The sequence below is a fragment of the Lepus europaeus genome, chromosome 1 (assembly GCF_033115175.1).
Source record: "Lepus europaeus isolate LE1 chromosome 1, mLepTim1.pri, whole genome shotgun sequence".
Classification (NCBI taxonomy): Eukaryota; Metazoa; Chordata; class Mammalia; order Lagomorpha; family Leporidae; genus Lepus; species Lepus europaeus.
The window spans coordinates 48082877-48104358 of NC_084827.1; the positions used below are offsets into that span (position 1 = coordinate 48082877).

General features: G+C 41.4%; 1 protein-coding gene and 1 pseudogene across 2 annotated transcripts in view; one reads left to right on the top strand and one right to left on the bottom strand.

The window, feature by feature from the left end:
- The window catches only part of COG5 (component of oligomeric golgi complex 5), a 375810-nt gene that overhangs the window by 352611 nt on the left and 1717 nt on the right, over window positions 1-21482 (bottom strand). For both annotated transcript variants that reach the window (XM_062174782.1, XM_062216926.1), the window contains exons 2-5: window positions 17654-17793; window positions 11409-11466; window positions 6817-6871; window positions 6641-6710 (exon numbers count right to left, since the gene is read on the bottom strand). In XM_062174782.1, the coding sequence (XP_062030766.1) occupies window positions 6641-6710; window positions 6817-6871; window positions 11409-11466; window positions 17654-17793 (323 nt within the window). The remainder of the gene's footprint in view (window positions 1-6640; window positions 6711-6816; window positions 6872-11408; window positions 11467-17653; window positions 17794-21482) is intronic.
- Window positions 1753-2783, top strand: LOC133761838 (nuclear speckle splicing regulatory protein 1-like; annotated as a pseudogene).

The following is a 21482-nucleotide window of genomic DNA, read 5'->3' on the forward strand; positions in this document are numbered from 1 at the left end:
TGGATTTGTCCTTTCTCCTATCTTGTGGCACCTTCTGCCTTTGGCAATATTGACAGTAACAAATTAGTTAACCGACAGTTTGGCATAGAATGAACAGTTACACGGTCTACAAAGACCTCTTGGGCTTAGTTGTTAAGATGCCCGCATCCCACATCAGAGTTCCTGGGTTTGATATCTGCTCTGACTTCCGATTCCAGTTTCTTGACAATGTGGACCCTGAGAGATAACAGTGATGGCTCAAGTAACTGAGTTCCTGCCAAGCATGTGGAAAACCCAAATTGAGTTCTGGACTACTGGGTTCAGCCTGACCTAGCCCAGGCTATTGCAGGCATTTGGGGAGTAAACCAGCAGACAAGAGCACATGTGCACTAATTAAAAATAAATGAATAAAAAAAAGAGGGCATGGTGCCAAATACCACACAAAAAGTTCCAAGTCAAGAGGACATGATAAAAGTGAAGATCAACAAAAAGGCAATTACAATGACTCATTACCAAAAAATACATTTATTTTCCCCACAAGGAGTTTTTAGTTATTTAATGAGATTCTCCTACGAAATTCAGAACACCAATTTTTGAGGGTAAATTTAATTCATTAGAGCAAAAACAGATCACAGATAGCCCTGGAGCTGTGGAACAGCCTTGATTTTTGGTAATATTTACAAATCCACAGCTTTCTGATCAACCTTGCACCACTCCGTTTTCTCAGGGGTTTTTTTGTTTAAGATTTGTTTATTTGAAAGCCAGAGTCACATAGAGGCAGACAGAGAGAAAAAGAGAATGAATCTTCCATCTGCTGGTTCACTCCCCAAATGGCCGCAATGGTCACAGCTGGGCCAATCCAAACCCAGGAGCCAGAAGCTTCTTCCAGGTCTCCCATATGGGCACTGGTTCTTGTCCCAGCTACTCCACTTCCAATCCAGCCCTCTGCTATGGCCTGGGAAAGCAGTAGAAGGTCCAAGTGCTTGGGTCCCTGCACCTGCCAGTGGATAGAAACCTCTCTGTCTCGTCTCCTCCCTCCCTCTCTCTCTCTCTCTCTGCCTCTGCCTTTCAAATAAACAAATAGATCTTGAGAGAGAGAGAGAGAGAGACACACACACACATCTTCAGTGGGACAGTATCAAGCTTAAACACCCTGGTGTCACCATTCTTGTCACCATCAACTGGTTTTGTGACAGCAGCAAAAACATTCTCCTTTTTCTTTTCAATCCTGGATTTGGGAGCGCCATACTTCCTGTGGTATAGGGCATTTTTGGAATGCATAGCAGACCAGCTGTACCTGCCAATCCCTCTCATGAAGATGGTTTTGGCTGCAGTAGGGCTTCCCCTTCTTGGGCTTTTTATCCTTGAAGTTCTTCTTTTTAACATTGCCACTGGCATCATTTGCCTTCCTGGCTGGAGATTTCCTTAGTGTCTGGCTGTAGAGCTGAAGTTTTGTGTTTTTTTTTCCCCCCTCTAAATATTTATTTATTTATTTGAAATGTAGCCTTACAGAGATAGAGGAAGAGACAGACAGACAGATATTCCATCTGCTGGTGTATTCCCCAGACGGCCACAGTGGCTGGAGCTGGGCCAATCAGAAGCCTGGAGTTTCTTTCAGGTCTCCCATATGAGTACAGGGGCACAAGAATTTGGGCCATCTTCTACTGCTTTCCCAGGCACATTAGCAGGGAGCTGCATCAGAAGTGCAACAGCCGGGACTCAAACCAGCACCCATATAGAATGCTAGCTCTGCAGGCAGCAGCATAATCTGCTATGTCACAGAGCCAGCCCCAGCACTGGAGTTTTATGACCATCTTCCAAGATACAAGAAAGATTTTCACAGGCACAAAGAAACTAGTCAAAGATTCCCATTGGAAGAGGCATGAAAAGGAAAATAAACTAAGGGGAAGGAACCAAAGAGAAAGAAATGACAGAGAATGGCAAAGAGACAAACAAGGAGAAATATTCCTCAAGAGAAAAAGAAAGAGATAGACAATGAAGTAATCATGACTGACGCAATGAAAAGGGAGGCAAGCAGGAAGAACAAGCAAAGCAAAAAACGAACATAGAAAAGTAAGGAAATATATGAAAATAGTGATAGGGGCCGGCACTGTGGCACACTAGGTTAATCCTCCGTCTGCGGCGCCGGCATCCCATATGGGCACCAGTTCTAGTCCCAGTTGCTCCACTTTCGATCCAGCTCTCTGCTGTGGCCTGGGAAAGCAGTAGAAGATGGCCCAAGTCCCTGGGTCCCTGAATCTGCACGGGAGACCAGGAAGAAGCACCTGGCTCCTGGCATTGGATAGGCGTAGCTCTAGCCATTGAGGCCATTTGGGGAGTGAACCAATGAAAGGAAGATCTTTCTGTCTGTCTCTCTCTCTCACTGTCTGTAACTCTACCTCTCAAATAAATAAATAAAATCTTTAAAAAAAAAAGTAATAAATACAAATAGGGAAAAACAAGATAAGTGTTCAGTATTCAGAAAAAAATAGAGATGGAAAGCAATCCAAAAGCCTGGGGAAAGAATGGCTTTCTTGACAAGGAAAGAGCCAATAAAATAAGAAACTTTGAAAAAGCAAAGCAAGGAACCAAGAGAAGCCCTGTAGTTCTGAAACATCACTGGAAAGAAAACACAAACTCAAAGAGAAGGAAAGACAAAGAACATCGGAACCACTTGAGTCAGTGAACACATCTGCAAAGGCAAACAATGAAGAAACTGTAATTTCAGCTAAAGAAGGTCCTTAGCTAGACAAATGGCACAGGTTAATGCAAAGAATTGGAGTGAAAGAGAAGATGAGAGCTGACCCAACACAAAGATCTACAGAAGTACAGAAAAGAGTAACTTCTGGAACCTGTGTGTGAAAGCATAAAGGAATGTGTAAACAGTGATTGACAGGATATTTTTAAAATATACTTTCAAAAATCACTTTTGGTTTAGGTTTAAATCAAGTCAGTCCTTTAATCGTGAATGTTTGGCCCAAGTTATATTTAAGTTTACTTATCAATATTATATTCTTGGATGAATTCTGGTAGGTTGTTCAGGAAAATTGGCTGTACTACAACTATTTAAAAAAACAATTTAAACCATTCTAATATGTTGGTTTTGTTGCAGGAACTGTTTATGTAAAAATTATTGTATTTCAGATAAAAATATGTGGATTTGAAAAAAAATTGAGAATATTGTTAACTTTGTATTCTGAAATGTATTAAAGTGAAAAATGTGGACCATGCTTTTTATTTTGTTAAATAACATTTTATCTGTCCCACAGTATACCTGGCTTAAACAGAAATGAAAATATGCTTAAAAAGAAAAAAAAAAAGAAACCTGGATACTCTAGAAGAAATGAAAAAATTCATAGACATATAACCTACCAAGACTGAATCATGAAGAAACAGAAAATCTAAAGACTAATAACATGTCAGGGGATTGAATCTATGATAAAAAGTCTCCCAAGAAAAGCACCAAAACTGATGGCTTCACTGCTATCAAACATTTAAAGAACTAATACTGAGGCCGGTGCTGTGGCATAGCAGGTAAAGCCGCTGCCTGCAGCACCAGCATCCCATATGGACGCCAGATTGTGTCCCAGCTGCTCCATTTCCAATCAAGCTCTCTGCTATGGCCTGGGATAGCAGTAGAAGATGGCCCAAATCCTTGGGCCCCTGCACCCACATGGGAGACCCATAAGAAGCTCCTGGCTCCTGGCTTCGGATCGGTGCAGCTCCAACTGTTGCGGCCAATTGGGGACTGAACCAGCAGATGGAAGACTTCTCTATCTCTACTTCTCTCTGTAACTCTGTCTTTCAAATAAGTAAAATAAATCTAAAAAAAAAAAAAAAAGACATTTGGTAAAATCCAACATCCTTTCATGGTAAAAAGTTGTCCACAAACAAACTATGGAAGGAATGTGTTTCAACTCAATAAAGGCCATCTATGATAAGCCCACAGCTAATACCACACTAGCGAAAAGCTGAAAGCTTTTCCTTTAAAAAATCACAAAAAAAGACAAGGATGGGGCCACACTGTGGCATAGTGGGCTAAGCCTTTGCCTGTGGCACTGGCATCCCATATGGGCGCCAGTTTGTGTCTGGCTGCTCCTCTTCCAATTGAGCCCTTTGCTATGGCCTGGGAAAGCAGAAGATGGCCCAAGTGCTTGGACCCCTGCACCCATGTGGGAGACCCAGAAGCAGCTCCTGCCTCCTGCCTTGGGATCAGCCCAGCTCCAGCCATTGCAGCCATTTGGGGAGTGAACCAGCCGACGGAAGACTTTTCTGTCTCTCCCTTTCACTGTCTGTGACTCTACCTTTCAAATAAGTGAATAAAATCTTTAAAAAAAAAAAAAAAGGAAAGAAAGAAATTATCAGTAATTAAAAATAAAAGACAAGGATGTCCATTCTTTTCTTCTACTCATTGTATTACTGGAAGTCCTATCCAGATCTATTAACCTAGACATAAATAATTCAAATCAGAAAAAAGGTAAAAGTGTCCCGTTTGCAGATTACATGATATAATATATAGAAACCCTAAACCTACAATCCCATCAAGGTGGCATGTACCAAGGCCATCTCACTAGTCCAAGTGATCATCTTCAGTTCACAATTGATCATACTGATAGGTTTAAGAGTCAAAGGGATCACACAAACAAGACTAGTGTCTGCTAATACTAACTGGTAGAACCAAAAAGGGAGAGAACGATCCAACATGGGAAGTGGGATACACAGCAGACTCATAGAAGGGCAGATGTCCTAAATAGCACTCTGGCCTCAGAATCAGCCCTTAAGGCATTCAGATCTGGCTGAAGAGCCCATGAGAGTATTTTAGGCATGGAAAGTCAAGACACTCTTGGAAAAAAAAAAAAAAAAAGAAGACCTAAATGAAAGATCTCTGTGAGTGAGATCCCAATGGAAAGAATGGGGCCATCAAAGGAGGAGGTACCTTTCTCTGAAGGGAGGAGAGAACTTCCACTTTGACTATAACCCTGTCGGAATAAGATCAAAGTTGGCGAACCCTAAAGCTTCCATAGCCTCGGCAACTCATGACTAGAGCCTAGGGAGATTACTGACGCCATAAACAAGAGTATCAAATTGTTAAATCAACAACAGGAGTCACTGTGTACTTATGTCTCATGTGGGATCTGTCTTTAATGTGTTGTCCAATGTGAAGTGATGCTATAACTAGTACTGAAACAGTATTTTTACACCTTGTGTTTCTGTGTGGGTGCAAACTGATGAAATCTTTACTTAGTATATACTGAATCAATCTTCTGTATATAAAGATAATTGAAAATGAAAAAAAAAAACTTGGTGTTAAATTGGAAATTGCATAGAAAATTAATCAATTCATAAAAAAATATCATGTAGGATCTCTGTCTTTAATGTGCTGTACATTGTGATTTAATGCTATAACTAGTACTCCAACAGTATTTTTCACTTGGTGTTGCTATGTGAGGGCAAACTGTTGAAATCTTTACTTAATATACACTAAACTGATCTTCTGTATATAAAGAGAATTGAAAATGAATCTTGATGTGAATGGAAGGGGAGAGGGAGCGGGAAAGGGGAGGGTTGCAGGTGGGAGGGAAGTTATGGAGGGGGAGAAGCCATTGTAATCCATAAGCTGTACTTTGGAAATTTATATTCATTAAATAAAAGATTAAAAAAAAAAAAAGAAATCCTAAACCAAAAAAACTGTTGGAAATAATCAAAAAGTCAACAATGTTGCAGGATATAAAAGTTAACATGTAAAAATCAGCTGCATTGACTTCTGTTGCTGACTTAACAATTTGACACTCCTGTTCATGGCGTCAGTAATCTTTTACACTTTGTGTTTCTGTGTGGGTACAAACTGGTGAGATCTTTACTAATTATATACTGAATCGATCTTCTGTATATAAAGATAATTGAAAATGAAAAAAAAAAAAACCCTGGTGTCAAGTTGGAAATGGCATAGAAAATTAATTAATTTTTTAAAAAAATATTATGTAGGATCTCTGTCTTTAATGTGCTGTACACTGTTATTTAATGCTATAACTAGTACTCCAACAGTATTTTTTTCACTCTGTGTTGCTATATGGGGGCAAATTGTTGAAATCTTTACCTAATATATACTAAACTGATCTTCTGTATATAAAGAGAATTGAAAATGAATCTTGATGTGAATGGAAGGGGAGAGGGAGTGGGAAAGGGGAGGGTTGCGGGTGGGAGGGAAGTTATGGGAGGGGGGAAGCCATTGTAACCCGTAAGCTGTACTTTGGAAATTTATATTCATTAAATAAAAGTTTAATAAATGAAAAAAAAATCAGCTGCATTTATACACACTAACGAGATACTCTTCATAAAATAATTCCATTTACAAAATCTTATCTAAAAAAGAAACTGAGGAATAAAGTTAATCAAAGAGATGAAGCATCTATACACTGAAAATTGTAAACCACATAAGAAACTGAAAAAGACAAAAGTCAGTGAGAGTTAAAATAATTCATTTGAATAGGTTAAATTTTTTTTTTAAATTGGACATCTTATTTTAAGTTTAGATTTTTTTTTTACCCCTTTCTCTTATGTTCTGTTCCCATTACTTCTTCTGAACTCACAGTCTTCCAATTTCCTTCTTATCAAAACATCATGAATAATGAAGTACAAAGACATAAAAGTGAGAGTGTACCTGAAGTCTTGCTAGCTGCGCAGTGCGTGCTACTATTTTGTTGTATGGTTCAACAATTTTTGCTTTCATCCTATGGGGGCAAAAAAAAAAAAGAAAAAAAAGTGAAAATAAAATCAATTTCAAATACTGACTAAAAATGTTTCCCTTCCATTAATTTATAAAGTGAACAACAATACCTATCAACAGCTCCCTGTAAAGCTCCAATTCTTGTCTGCATCATCTGAAGAACACCTAGGGAAACAAAACAGTGTACATTGGCTATACACAATAAAAGGACTCAAAGCAAATTTTTAAAAAATCAAATACACTTTTTTTTTAAACTTCTGCCACAATCCTAATCTAAGCAACCAACATCTCTTGTAAAAGACTGTAAGTCTTCATGCTCTCCAATCCTTGTCCCAGGACAGAAGCCTGACAGGGAATGGGGAATGACTATTTAGGGTATAAGGTACAGGATTTCCATTCAAAGTGACAAAACATACTAGAAGTAGACAGCGGTGACAGTTGCAAAACATTGTAATGAGACCAGTGTTACTGAGTCATATACTTTAAAGAGTTAAAATGATCCATGTTATGTTATGTGCATTTTACTACAATTACAAAAAAAAAGGGAAAAAAAAATCTGGTCTTCTAAAAGTTCAAACTGAATCATACCATTCCTCTACTTGAAACCTTTCCATGCTGTCCCCTTCACCCCACACTTCACAGTCCACAGTTTAGCCTATAAGGCCTACATGACCCAGAAACAGTATTCTCTTTTTGCCTGGTCCACTCGGCCCAATCCTCATCCCCGACAGATCAGGGGAATGTCTGGCCTATGAAATCATTTGGTCAGGCTCTACCAAGGCAACCACAATTGGGGCTCAAAATTTAGTAAACCTACAGCAGACTAATTTTTAAGTCGGTAATTTCATATGGCCCACAAATGATGGTATAAATATTCAAATGGCCCTTGGCAGAAAAAAAGGTTCCCTATCTATGATCAGATAAACTTCTATTCCTTCAAGCCTTGGCTTAACAAAAACATTTACTAACAGACCCCTCAACTAATTAAGATTTTTTCTACAGCACATTGTTTGTTTTTTTTTTTTTTTTGACAGAGTTAGCGAGAAAGAGAGAAAGGTCTTCCTTTCATTGGTTCACTCCCCAAATGGCCGCTACAGCCGGCGCGCTGCACTGATCCGAAGCCAGGAGCCAGGTGCTTCTCCTGATCTCCCATGCGGGTACAGGGCCCAAGCACTTGGGCCATCCTCCACTGCCTTCCCAGGCCACAGCAGAGAGCTGGACTGGAAGAGGAGCAACCGGGACTAGAACCCGGCGCCCATATGGGATGCCAGCACTGCAGACGGAGGATTAACCAAGTGAGCCATGGCGCCGGCCCCACATTGTACTTTTACTTCATGGCACTGACTCTTTTAGGTAAGTCCATATCCACTTGTATGAGGGTGCTTCAAAAGGTCACAGAAAAAAAAAAAAATCAATTTAAAAGATGTTTATTTTGATGCCAAAAAACTGAAATCCATAGATAGGTTTTACATCACACAAATCCACAAATTTCAAGACTCCCCTCATATATATGTTTAATGTTTTACTCCTTAACTAGATGATCAATTCCTGCAGTTAAGGAAAGTATTTTCATTCATTACTGTATGCCTAAAGCTTAACTCTCAGAATTCTTCCCAGGATAAGTAGTCAGTATTTGCTGAATTAATGAATTGTGCTATATAAATAATAAACATAGGCAGCAGTATTTTTTTTTTTTTATTCTCCAGGTTCACAACATGGGGAATGAATTTTTTTTTTTTACAACACAGTAAAAATGGGCCGGTGCTGTGGTGCAGAAATCCCATTTGGGCACCAGTTTGACTCCCAGCTGCTCTACTTCTGAACCAGCTCCTTGCTAACATGCCTGGGAAAGCAATGGAGGAGGGCTCAAGTGCTTGGGCCCCTGCACCCACATGGGAGATCTAAAACAAACTCCTGGCTTTGGCCTGGAGTTTGGGGAGACCCAGAAGAAGCTCCTGGCTCTGGATTGGCTCAGGTCCAGGGGCTGCAGCCATTTGGGGAGGGAACCAGCAGACAGAAGATATATATATCTCTCTCTCTCTCTGCCTCTGCCTCTCTGTAACTGCCTTTCAAATAAAATCTTTCAAAAAATGAATAAAGTAAATTTAAATACACACATTGTCTTAGATTAAATGAAATACTATTAGAACTAATAAACATCCTGATCAGTATACAAAAATGCATTAATAAGGCCCAGAATCTTTGAATTTGAGGACTCCCACTTTTCTGCTGGATTTTTATTTTGTTATTGTTTTTTAATCAAGGTCTTTATAATTTTATTTATTTATTTATTTATTTGGAAGGAAGGGAGACAGAAGCAGACAGAAATTCTACATCTGCTACTTCACTCCCCCAGATGCCTGCAAATAGCTCCACCCACCAGTGCAATCCAAGGTAGCAGTGACTTCGACTATCCTAATACCTTACTGCTAGTATCCCTGAATCCACAATTCTCTTTCCATTGAGCCACCAGAGTAAACTATAATCACATCACACAATACTCTTGATTAAACCCTCCAAAGGTTTACACTACATTTACAATGAAATCAAAATTCCTCTCCAAGAACCTCATTTGTGTTTCTCTCCCTCATTCACTAAATACAGTCATTCTGGCCTTCTCTCTGTCCCTCAGACATGCCAATTTTTAGCTTCTATGCGTTGTTTACAACACTCTTCTCCCAGATCCTCACACAATGGCTCCTTCTCATCGCTCAGATCTGGGCTCATCTGTCACCTCATCAAAAGGGCATTCAATGACCATCCTAGGTATTAAAGGCTCCCCTTGGTCACCCTATCACTTGTTTGGGGAACTTACAAACATCTGAAATTTATTTGTACACTTTTTGGTTCAATTCCCCAACTGGAACCTAAGTTCCAAAAGAACAATGACTTTCTCTAGTGTTCACACATGCCTAGTACCTAACAAGTTCTCAATTACTACTTAATTGAGTCAACAAATGAATGAATGGCATATCCCTTTTTAATAAAATAGACTTCATAAATGTACCTCCAAACTACTGGCATGAAAAAATTTTTACATGTAGAGGGGGAAAAGTAGATGAAGTAGAAGTTGGGATAGTACTCAAAAAACTTTTTTTAATTATTTAGGAGAGACAGACAGGAAAGAAAGAAAGAAAAAGAGAGTGAGCGAGCGATTTTCCACCCTGTGGTTCACTTCCCAGATGGTCGCAACGGCTGGAGCTGTGCCAGGCCAAAGACAGGAACCTGGAGCTTTTTCCGGGTATCCCACTTGGGTGGCAGGAACCTAAGCACTTAGGCCATCTTCAGCTACTTTCCCAGGCATAGTAGCAGGGAGCTGGATGGGAAGTGGAGCAGCCAGGTCTTGAATAGTCACTCATGTGTGATGCCAGAGTCACAGAGGCCTAACCTGCTATGTCACAATACAGGCCTCTCAAGTTTTCTTATATACCACACTTAATTTTCAATATCTTCAAATAAATGCTTAGGAATTTATATCACATTAAAATGAAAACTAACCAATACATATTTCAACTTCTTAGGTTCAAATATTTTAGAGAACATTCTGAGATTATAATAATTCAAAGAAACTAGACTTTATATCCTAAACACTTATCCAATGGATACTCATTGTAACTCAGCCCAAGTTTGTTTTAAATGTTGTAATCCTTGAAGAGAATTCTGGGAAAAGCAAGCACATTATAGATCCAAAATGCATGTAAGAAAAACAGTGAGAAATATTCAGCCAAACAAAAATAAGATTAATAAAAATAAAAATCCCATATATTATTATTCTACTACACTTCGCTGAAAAGAGTTTCAAATAAAAACCTCCAAGAAACGCAAAAAGTAATAAAAGAATTTAAATTTACTTCCACTCTCACCCACTCTGGTGGTGTTAATGCTTTCTTTTCTTAATTAACCAACAATCACAGGATCACTAAATATACGCATTGTTCTAAGCATTTTCCTAAAACTTTAACGCTCAGAATAATGCTATGTTAGTATTATTAGCACCCTTGGTGTACTAGTCAGCTTTTCATTACTTGAACCAAAATGCAAGATGTCTGATATGAGTTTCTTGGGAAGGAAAAGGTTTCTTTCAGCTTACAGTGGATGGTCACAGGTACAAAGCAGGTAGCCCCATCAGTCTGGCCAGGGTGGAGTGGGTGTGGAGGGACAATCACAGTGTGAGCCAGGAAGCAGGACAAGCTGGATGGACTTGGCTTAAATCAGCCACCCTCTCTAGAAAACCACCTTCCAAGAGCAAGCACCTGGTAACCTAAAGACTTCCCACCACACCTACCTCTCAGATGCCCCACTTAGATCAAGTCTCCACCCTTTATTCATTAACCATTCACTTAAGACTTCAGAGTTTAAACATCTGTTTGCGTTTAGGGAGCTAATGCCTGTTTTATAGAAAGGCACAGTGAGATCCAAAAAAGTTAAGTCATTTGCTGAAGTCACATAAAGTAAGTAGAAAACCAAGGATTTGAACCCAGATAGCTTAGCTCAGGGGTCAGCAAGCTTCTGCGCAAGTTTTACTGAAACATAGCCACATATATTAATTTATGTATCACCTGGCTGCATTCACTCTAAAAACAGAATAGCTGCAACAGAAAACTCTATTGGCTGCAGTCTAAACCATTTACTTCCCAACCTTAACAGAAGACTGCTAACCCCTGCTCTAGCTTGGTATCATCTGTAATAGTTAAAAGCATACCTTCTAAAGACTCAATCCCAGTTGCTTGTGCCAGTAAATCTTCATGTCTTGCAACAACCTGAAAAAAATCAAGAAAAAATAATCAGCATTTACTCTAATTACTAGGTATTTTTCTCTGCAACCACAATGTAGAATTGGAAGTCTCTCTTGTTGTGTAAGTGGAGCAGATTCTAATACAGAAAAACAAAGTGGACTATGAAGGTATGTTTGTTTCTGCTAATAACTCCTCTCAATCAAACACAATCATAGTTCAACACACAGGGGACTAGCCACGCCCTGTCCATTCAGACTAATATATTCAAATATTTTAGACTGGATAATTTATAAACAACAGAAATGTATTGCTAGTTTTTCTAGAGGCTGGGAAGCCCAAGATCAATGCACTTACAAACTCAGTGTTTGGTGAATGCCCCCATTCTTCATAGATGGTGCCTTCCTTGTGTCCTTTTATGGTGAATAGGCTCCTTCAGGCTTCTTGCAGAAAAGCATTAATGATATTCCATTTGGGATTAAGTTTCAACATGAATTTTAGGGGAACACAACTATTCAGATCATAGCATGCCCCTGGCTTTCCTAAAGCCTTGCATAACGCATAAATGGAACTGAGCCAATATGTGGGAGGGACAAAGAAAAGCTAATTCTAGGCTTGCTATTATTACAATTTCCCTTTAAAGACAGTTTTCAAGCATCTGGTAATCCTTGGTCTTTGTTTTTTTTTTTTTAAGATTTTATTTATTTGAGAGGTAGAGTTACAGACAGTGAGATAGAGAGAGAGAGAGAGAGAGAGCGCGCGCGTAAGGTCTTCCATCTGCTGGTTCACTCCCCAAATGGCCACAACGGCCAGAGCTGGGCCAATATGGAGCCAGATGCAAGGAGCTTCTTCCAGGGGCCCAAGCATTTAGTTCATTTTCTACTGCTTTCCCAGACCACAGCAGAGAAATGGATGGAAAGACGAGCAGCCAGGACTCAAACTGGCACTATATGGGATGTAGGTGCTGCAGGCAGAGGATTAACCTACTGCGCCACAGCAGCAGCCCCTATCCTGGGTCTTGACCTTAAACTAGCATCCTATGGGGCACCAACATCCCATAGAAGCACCAGCTCAAGCCCCAGCTATTCCACTTCTGATCCAGCTCCCTGCTAATGCGCCTAGGAAAGCAGCAGAGGACAGCTCAAGTGCTGGGGCCCCTGTACCCATATGGGAGACCTGGAAGAAGCTCCTGGCTCCGGACTTCAGATCACCCCAGTTCCAGTGGTTGCAGACATCTGGGGAGTGAACCAGTGGATGGAAGATATCTCAGTCTCTCTAACTCTGCCCTTCAAATAAATAAAGAAAAAAATTTTTTTAAAAAAAATCTAGCATCATAAAGGTCACATCCTAACCAGAAAGGTAAAGCACTCAGTCCTCACCTATCCCTGCTCAATCTCTGCTGTCACAGCAAATCCTCCCCTCTACAGAAGAACAATACTTCACAAAAGTAAGGGCACTGCAGACGGCTACAACAAAAAAGGGGCAGCACTGTGGTGCAGCCAGTTAAGCTGCATTTGCAGTGCACAGCATCCTATACCTGAGTGCTGGTTCAAGGCCCAGCTCCTCTGCTTCTGATCCAGCTTCATGCTAATGCACCTAGGAAGGAAGCAGATGATGACCCAACTATTTAGGGCCGTGCTACCCATGTGGAAGACCAGGATGGAGTTCCTGGCTCCTGGCTAAAATCTGGACCAGACCTGGCTGTTGCAGTCATTTGGTGAGTAGGCCAGAGGGTGAAATATCCCTTTGGGGTCAGTGCTGTGGCGCAGCGGGTAAGGCCGCTGCCTGCAGTGCTGGCATCCCATATGGGCACCAGTTCAAGTCCCGTTGCTCCACTTCCAATCCAGTTCTCTGCCGTAGCCTGGGAAAGCTAAGATGGCCCAAGTCCTTGGGCCCCTGTGCCCACATGGGAGTCAGAAGCAGCTGCTGGCTCCTGGCTTCAGATCGAAACAGTTCCAGCCATTGTGGCCAACTGGAGAGTGAACCAGCAGATGGAAGACTCTCTCACACTCTCCCCCTCCCTCCCTCTCCCTCCCCCTCCCTCTCCTTCCCCCTCCCCCTCCTTCCCCTCCCCCTTCACCCCCTCCCTCTCCCTCCCTCTCCCTCCTTCTCCCTCTCCTCTCTCTGTGTAATTCTTTCAAATAAATAAATCTTTAAAAAAAACTCTCTCCCCCTCCCTTCTGTCTGTAACTCGACTTCTCACACAAATAAATTTTTTTAAAAAAGAAATCATGTACATCTCTAGAATAAAACAGCAATCCTTATCATTTTGTACCTATTGTTCCAGAGGTGAGAAAACTTTTTTCTGCCAACGGCCATTTGGGTATTTATAACATCATTTGAAAGCCATACAAAATGACCAACTTCAAAATTAGCCTCTACAGATTTATTGAATTTCAAGTCCCACTAGTGGTTGCCTTGGCAGAGTCAGACCAAATGATTCCATGAGCCTTATATTGCCCACGGGCTGGATGTTTCCCAGTCCTCTATTATTCCAATGGATTCTGTGAAATGAAGTTCCTCATCAGTAAGGATTTATTCATCAGATCTGCCAAATAGTCCACTTTGTCCTGCTTCAGATATTGATACTATGCTATCATATCTTTATATATTAGTGATATTATATACAGATACTAATGATATTATCATCCTACCAAATCTCCTTCTAATATGCTCTGACATACAAAACAAGTGTTACTTTTGGTCTTCAATGTCTTTTATGCTTAAGGCTCTAACAAGATGTCTGAATTTTCTCCAGTCTACTGATGCTGCCTCATCCTCCTTTATCCCTTGTCACACACTCCCTTGCAGCCAAGTAAATGAAGTTCCAAGAGACATGGGGGATAGAAGAGAGATGAAAGCTGTCCTACTATTACTGTTTCAGCTCATAAGCATGGTCCTGAGAGCTGGGTATTTAGAAACAGTTGAGAGACACACATTGGTCATTCCAATTTTTAGTCATCAGGTTTCTAAAAGAATTTTAGCAGTGGCCTGGGAGATTAACAGCAGCTTCCCAGCCTCTGTAGCACATCTCTGCTAGTTTCTTTACTCAGTTCACAATTTCATAAACATCCAATTCTCTGTATTAAAGATCTCTGTGCTTTCAATACCCAGAGTGGTTTCTATTTCCTGTACTTAGCACTGATTAATATTACATCTTCTGCAATTTTAATCACCCAATTGGTATCTTATTTTTATTTTTATTTATTTATTTTTTTTTTTTTTGGACAGGCAGAGTGGATAGTGAGAGAGAGAGACAGAGAGAAAGGTCTTCCTTTTTGCCGTTGGTTCACCCTCCAATGGCCGCTGCGGCTGGCGCACCGCACTGATCCGATGGCAGGAGCCAGGTGCTTCTCCTGGTCTCCCATGCGGGTGCAGGGCCCAAGCACTTGGGCCATCCTCCACTGCCTTCCCGGGCCATAGCAGAGAGCTGGCCTGGAAGAGGGGCAACTGGGATAGAATCCGGCGCCCCAACCGGGACTGGAACCGGGTGTGCCGGCGCCGCAAGGCGGAGGATTAGCCTGTTAAGCCACGGCGCCAGCTACTTTTATTGTATTTATGGGTTTGGTTACTACTGTCCCAGTTTTGCTTCCACAGAAAACCCATTACAGCCAGGTAACTTTCATACAAGAACTCAGAGACTTCCTCTAACCCACATCCTAAACTATAAGTTTAACTTATCACCTCTACAGGATGTTAAATAAATTCAAGGTCTTAGTGATTCCTGCAGAGAAGACACTGCATGCCAGAAATAAGGAAAACATCAGGCATCAAAGGACAGAAACAATCTCAGACAGCTCTCCAAAAAGCCACCCCTTAAGACCTCTCAACAGAATTAATAAGTACATGTTCCCCTTCTCCCATATACACTTCGTACTGCTCTACTGAAAACAGGCATTTGACAAAGCAATTAAGATACCACTTGTATGCCCACAGCCCATATTAGAGTGCCTCGGTTCCAATCCCAGCTCCACTCTTTTATTTTTTTTTTTTTTTTGACAGGCAGAGTGGATAGAGAGAGAGAGAGAGAGAGACATAGAGAAAGGTCTTCCTTTTTGCCGTTGGTTCACCCTCCAATGGCCGCTGCGGCCGGCACATCTTGCTGATCCAAAGCCAGGAGCCAGGTGCTTCTCCTGGTCTCCCATGCGGGTGCAGGGCCCAAGCACTTGGGCAATCCTCCACTGCCTTCCCGGGCCATAGCAGAGAGCTGGCCTGGAAGAGGGGCAACCGGGATAGAATCCGGCGCCCTAACCGGGACTAGAACCTGGTGTGCCGGTGCCGCAAGGCGGAGGATTAGCCTGTTAAGCCACGGCGCCGGCCCCAGCTCCACTCTTGATTCCAGCTTCCCACTAACATGCACCCTAAAAGGCAGCAAATGATTGCCCAACACTTGTGTCCCTGCCACTCAGGTTCGAGGCTTACACTGAGTTCCAAGCTCCTGGCTTTGGCAGACATTTGGGGAGTGCAAGTAGATGGAAGACATCTACCTCCCTTTCTCCACCTCCTCTATCTCTTTCTTTCCCTTCCTATTTCAAATAAATAAAATAAAATAAAGTAGGGATCACTTGCCTGTCATTATTTCTCTGTATGCCTGCCACTACTCTGAGACCTCAGAAAGCTAAGATACTTGTTTATTTACTTCTCTACCCCCACAGCCTAACCCAAAGCCTAGCAGTTAAAAGCACTTGCTAAATATTTGTCAAATATTGACCCCTAAAATTTAATCATAACTTTAGAACAAAAGTCTCCTTAAAAGTTATCCCAGTTCTCTCTAAGCTGTTCCTCTAGTTGATAAAGTAAAACATTAAGTGGATTATGTCTCATAATATACCAGATCTGGGTTTCCTGGTAAGTAGTCTATTGACTTGTACTATTTGTTCATTCATTTAAATATTTATTAAATATATACTCAGACAAAAGGCAATACTGGGAGGGTTGGTGTTGTAGCACAACAGGTTAGGCTGCCACTTGTGAAGCCAGCATCCCCTTTCAGTCTGCTCTATGAGTCCCAGGTGCTCTACTTCAGATTTAACTTCCAGCTAACATTCGCCAGAGGGCAGTGGAGGATGGCCAAGTGGCTGGGACCCTGTCAGCCATGTGGGAGATCCAGATGGAATTCTTGGCTCCAGACTTTAGTCTGGCCCACACCTGGCTGTGCAGCCATTTGGGGAGTGAGTCAATAGGTGGAAGATTGATCTCCCCCCCCTCCCCTGCCTTTTTAAGTAAATCTTTTTAAAAAGTAACACTAGGGGGCCGGGGCTATGGCACAGCGGATTAAAGCCCTAGCCTGAAGCGCCGGCATCCCATATGGGCATTTGTTGGAGACCTGGCTGCTCCACTTCTGATTCAGCTCTCTGGTATGGCCTGGGAAGGCAGTAAGAGATGGCCCAAGTCCTTGGGCCCCTGCACCCGCATGGGAGGAAGCTCCTGGCCCAACTCCGGCCGTTGCAGTCAATCAGGGAGTAAACCAGCAGATGGAAGACCTCTCCCTCCCTCCCTCTGCCTTCCTCTCCCCGCCTCTCCTCTCTGTGTAACTCTGACTTTCAAATAAATAAATCCTTAAAAAAAATAAAAAGTAACACTAGGAAGTATCACAAACTACCCTATAAAAATTATAGAATTGTAGGAGAAAGGCATCTTCAAAACTATCCTCTCCAAGGCATTTGACAGAGTCAAAAAAAAAAACAAAGACTGAAATTGATATAAAAATCAGTTAACAGCACAGGGAAATCAGGACCCACCTCTTAACTAGTGGTACTGTGCTCTTTCAGCTTTATCTAACATATATCAACTTTCTGGAATTTCAGCAAATACAACCCTTTCTGCTGACAAGGAATTAACTGCTAACATGCTATGACATTCTCATTTTTCTTATTCAAATTTGTTATACTTATAAACCTCCATTCGATCAAAAACATTTTATTTTTTTGCCCACTATGTTCACTGCATATCAGCTAAGGTGGTAAACAGAAAGTAGTAATCAGAAAAAAAAAGTATCAATAAAAGATTTTTGGAGAGGTAAGCATTTTACTTTTTCAACTAACAAGTGAATTAAAACTTTTCAAAAATGTACTTGGAAAAGTCAGTCACACTGCTAAGCTATGCATTTGCTTGTGTAAACATGCATTTAGATTTATTTAATAAGAAGACTACAAAAATGCTCAGCTATCATATTAAGCCGAATAATCCATATGATCCATAAGACTGGAATTACCTGTAGGTGTAGTTCTTTATCCAACTGACTGATTCCTTGGGCAAGTTTTGCTAGTTGTTCAGCAATTACAGCTTGATGAATTGATTGCGAAGTGTAAGCTTTCACATCAAAGTCCTCATTTAGAAAGTCTCTATAACACTCTAGGACAGAAAACAAAACACAGAAAGTCCTTAATTACCTTGTACCAAATCACATTTTCTAAACAATAAAAGAATCATAACAAATTTTAGCATATTTATCTTGCTGAACACTAGTTGTAAATGCTTCCTAGAACAAGGAGGAAGTAGAGCAGGCAAGAAGATAAGTAGTAATAAGGGGCTGGCATTGTGGAGTAGTGGTAAAGCTACCACCTGTGATGCCAGCATGTCATATGGGCACCAGTTCGTGTCCCAAACCTGGACGCTCCACTTCCAATCCAGCTCCTTGCTGGTGGCCTGGAAAAAGCAACTGAAGATGGCCCAAGTGCTTGGGCCCCTGCCACCCATGTAGGAGACCTGGAGGAAGCTCCTGGTTCCTGCTTCAGCCCAGCCCAGCCCTAGCCATTGTGGCCAACTGGGGAGTGAACCAGCAAATGGAAGATATCTCTGTCTCTCCCTCTCCCTTTGTAGCTCTTTTAAATAAACAAATCAATCTTTAAAAAAAAAAATAAAAAGTGGTACTAATACTCCTGGGAGCTTACTATGTGGCAGGGGTCCAGCTAGGCACTCCATACATATGGAACTCTATCCTCATTCTAACCTGATGAAACTATCATTTTCTCCCTTTCACAGATGAGGAACTGTTAAGGCCTGCAACTTGTGCAACACCACCAACTGAACTTCCACACTAGCAGATCTTACACTATGAACCTCTACACTTTGAGAATCAAAATGATGGAAAATGTTGAATATCAAAAACATAACTACTAAACACAGCCTTTAATCCAAGAAAACTGTCACTGCCCATGAGATTACACATCCTGCTATATATCCTATATGGCATGGTATCTATATCAATGTGCAAATTCCTTTACAAAGAAAATCTGGAATTTTAAGAGAAATAGGCAAATACAAACTGACTAAAATTTAGAATTGATGGATGAAATAAGCCAATGTAGAAAGAAAAACTGTATTCAAGGGACTGGCATTGTGGCAACAACAGCATCCCATATGGATGCCCATTGGAATCTCTGCTGCTCCACTTCCAAGCCAGCTCCCTGCTACTGTGCCTGGGAAAGTAGTAGAAGATGGCCTAAGTCCCTGGGCCCCTGCCACCCATGTGGAAGACCCAGAAGAAGCTCCTGTCTTCAGAATGGCCCACTTTGGCCTTTGTGGCTATTTGGAGAGGGAACCAGCAGATGGAAGATCTCTGTCTCCCTGTCTCTCCCTCTCTCATTCTATAACACTGCTTCTCAAATAAATCAATAAATATTTAAAAAAATATTGTGTTCAAAACAGACCCTTAATAGACAAGAAAAAGAAATGATGTTAGATGTCCAGAATATATCTTTCTATACAGAAATCCACAAATCTGTGGGTGAAAGAAAAATGGAATGAGTCAAAAGTTAAAATGTATACATAGGAAGAGAGCTCAGGGTAAAAATATGCCTGCAATGCTGGCCCTGACACACACCCATCCACTGGTTCACTTCCACTGTACCCACAACGGTCAGGCCAAAGCCAGGTGCCAGGAACTCAACCAAGTCTTGCATATGGGTGCCAGGAACCCAATTACCTGAGTTATTAACTCTACCTCCAAGAGTGCCCATTAGCAAGAAGCTAGAGTCAGGAGCCAGGGGTAGGTATGTTCTGGGACGCAGATGTTTTAACCATTAGACTGAAGCAGGCACGTGTGTCCTAGTTGTCCTTAGTTACCAGAGTCGGTTGCCTCATGTTCAGCCAAGAATAAACACAGAAACACAGAGGGGCAAGGAAAGGGTGAAGCAAAGTTGTACTGAAATGAACAGACAGCTCTCACAACCAAGCAGTTCAGTGACAGGGACCTTCTGAATCAGAAAAGTCTTACTGAAAAGAGCAGAGAAGGGGCCAGTGTTGTAGTGTAGTGGGTAAAGTCCTGGCTGCTCCTCTTCCGATCCAGCTCCCTGCTAATGCACCTGGGAAAGCAGCAGAGGATGGCTCAAGTACTTGTGTCCCTGTACCCATATGGGAAGACCCAAAAGAAGCTCCTGGCTTCAGCCTGGCCCAGTCCTGGTCGTTGTTATTTGGGGAGTGTCAAGAAAGTGACAAGTATTCAGATAGCATAATATACATGACTTAGTGACAAGTCAAAAATGGGTGATTAGGTACAGTAAATCAAGGATCATTTCCAAATTTCTTGATTAAGTAACTGGCATAGGGAATTCAATCTTGTGCTAGATCATCAGTTACTAAATATACAAAGATGAACAAGAATAAGCCCCTGCCTCCAAGGAACTCATAATCTACACCGGAAACAAGCACACATTAACCAACCACATGCAAGTAGGAGTGACAGATACTACCACAGGAAGAGATTAGGGGAGAGGAGTGGAAAAACGAATTCATTTCATTTTCTCATAAGCAGAATTTGTACTATCTGTTCACATGTACGTTTTCATGTGCAGGACTAGCATTGCTTATTCACTCTCAAGAAAGGAATGTCCAGTAGAAAGTTAAAAAGAAGGTTCGAGAGTTCAGAAGAAAGGACTATTCTGAAACCACACAAAGAAAAGGCCAGATGATTTAAGAAGAAATTTTACAATGCACGAAAAATAATGAAATGGGAAAGACAGGACTCAGAGGCCAGGAAAATCCCAAAACTCCAGGAGCAGACACAGGAACTGAAGGCAAGGATACCAGAGTGACTAGAGAAAGAAAGATGAACAGCAGAGAATGGTGAAAATCCAAAGGAGCATAAAGAAAATTAAGTGGTTGGTAGCAGCAAAGAACTTCCAAAGCACGGTTACAGTTGGGTTTGGCACTGTAAGACTTACAGTCCTTACAGAGAGAAGTCATATATAATGCTTCTCTTTTATGGTTTCCTCATTCCTATATGAGGCACATCAGAAACACCTCACAAACAGTCAAGCTATGCATCCACTCACCAACCCTTTCAATCTTACCACCTTTACCTGCAAACTTCTGACATCATGAATCAATTACCAAAAGAAATAAATTCCTCAGGAATGTTGGGAGTGAGGGAAGGGGTGAAGACCACTCAATCAGGGGGGAAATGGAACTGACAGGAAGCTACAAGAAACTAAGAGCATCTGAAGAATTAGAAATTTTCAGAAAGCATGAAACCTGTAAGCCACTTAAGTATTTCAAACAAGGAGTCAGACTCTGCTACAAGTTCAGGTAACATAAGGACCAAAAAATACCCATTTCATTCATCCACAAGGAAGCCACTGGAGAATCCTACCAAGCAATTTTAATGGCACTGAAGGGGGTCCAAGGATATAGAATGAAAATCCACAACACAATGGAAGGGGCTATCCTTAGGAAGCAGCCAAGGGCTCCACTTCTTATAACTGAAAATACAGAAAAAGCAAGCAAGATTGCAGGTCAAGGTTAAGTTTATAGGTTTGATTGGGAGAGACAAGGAGAAAGGTTCAAATCTCATGGGTTCCATTTTTTTTTAAAATAAATTTGAAAATCATTCTTTAAGCCCGAAGGAAAACGTATGAAAGGGTAAAAAAGATTTTTTTTTTTTTTTGACAGAGTGGATAGTGAGAGAGAGAGACAGAGAAAAAGGTCTTCCTTTTTGCCGTTGGTTCACCCTCCAATGGCCGCTGCGGCCGGCACATCTCGCTGATCCGAAGCCAGGAGCCAGGTGCTTCTCCTGGTCTCCCATGCGGGTGCAGGGCCCAAGC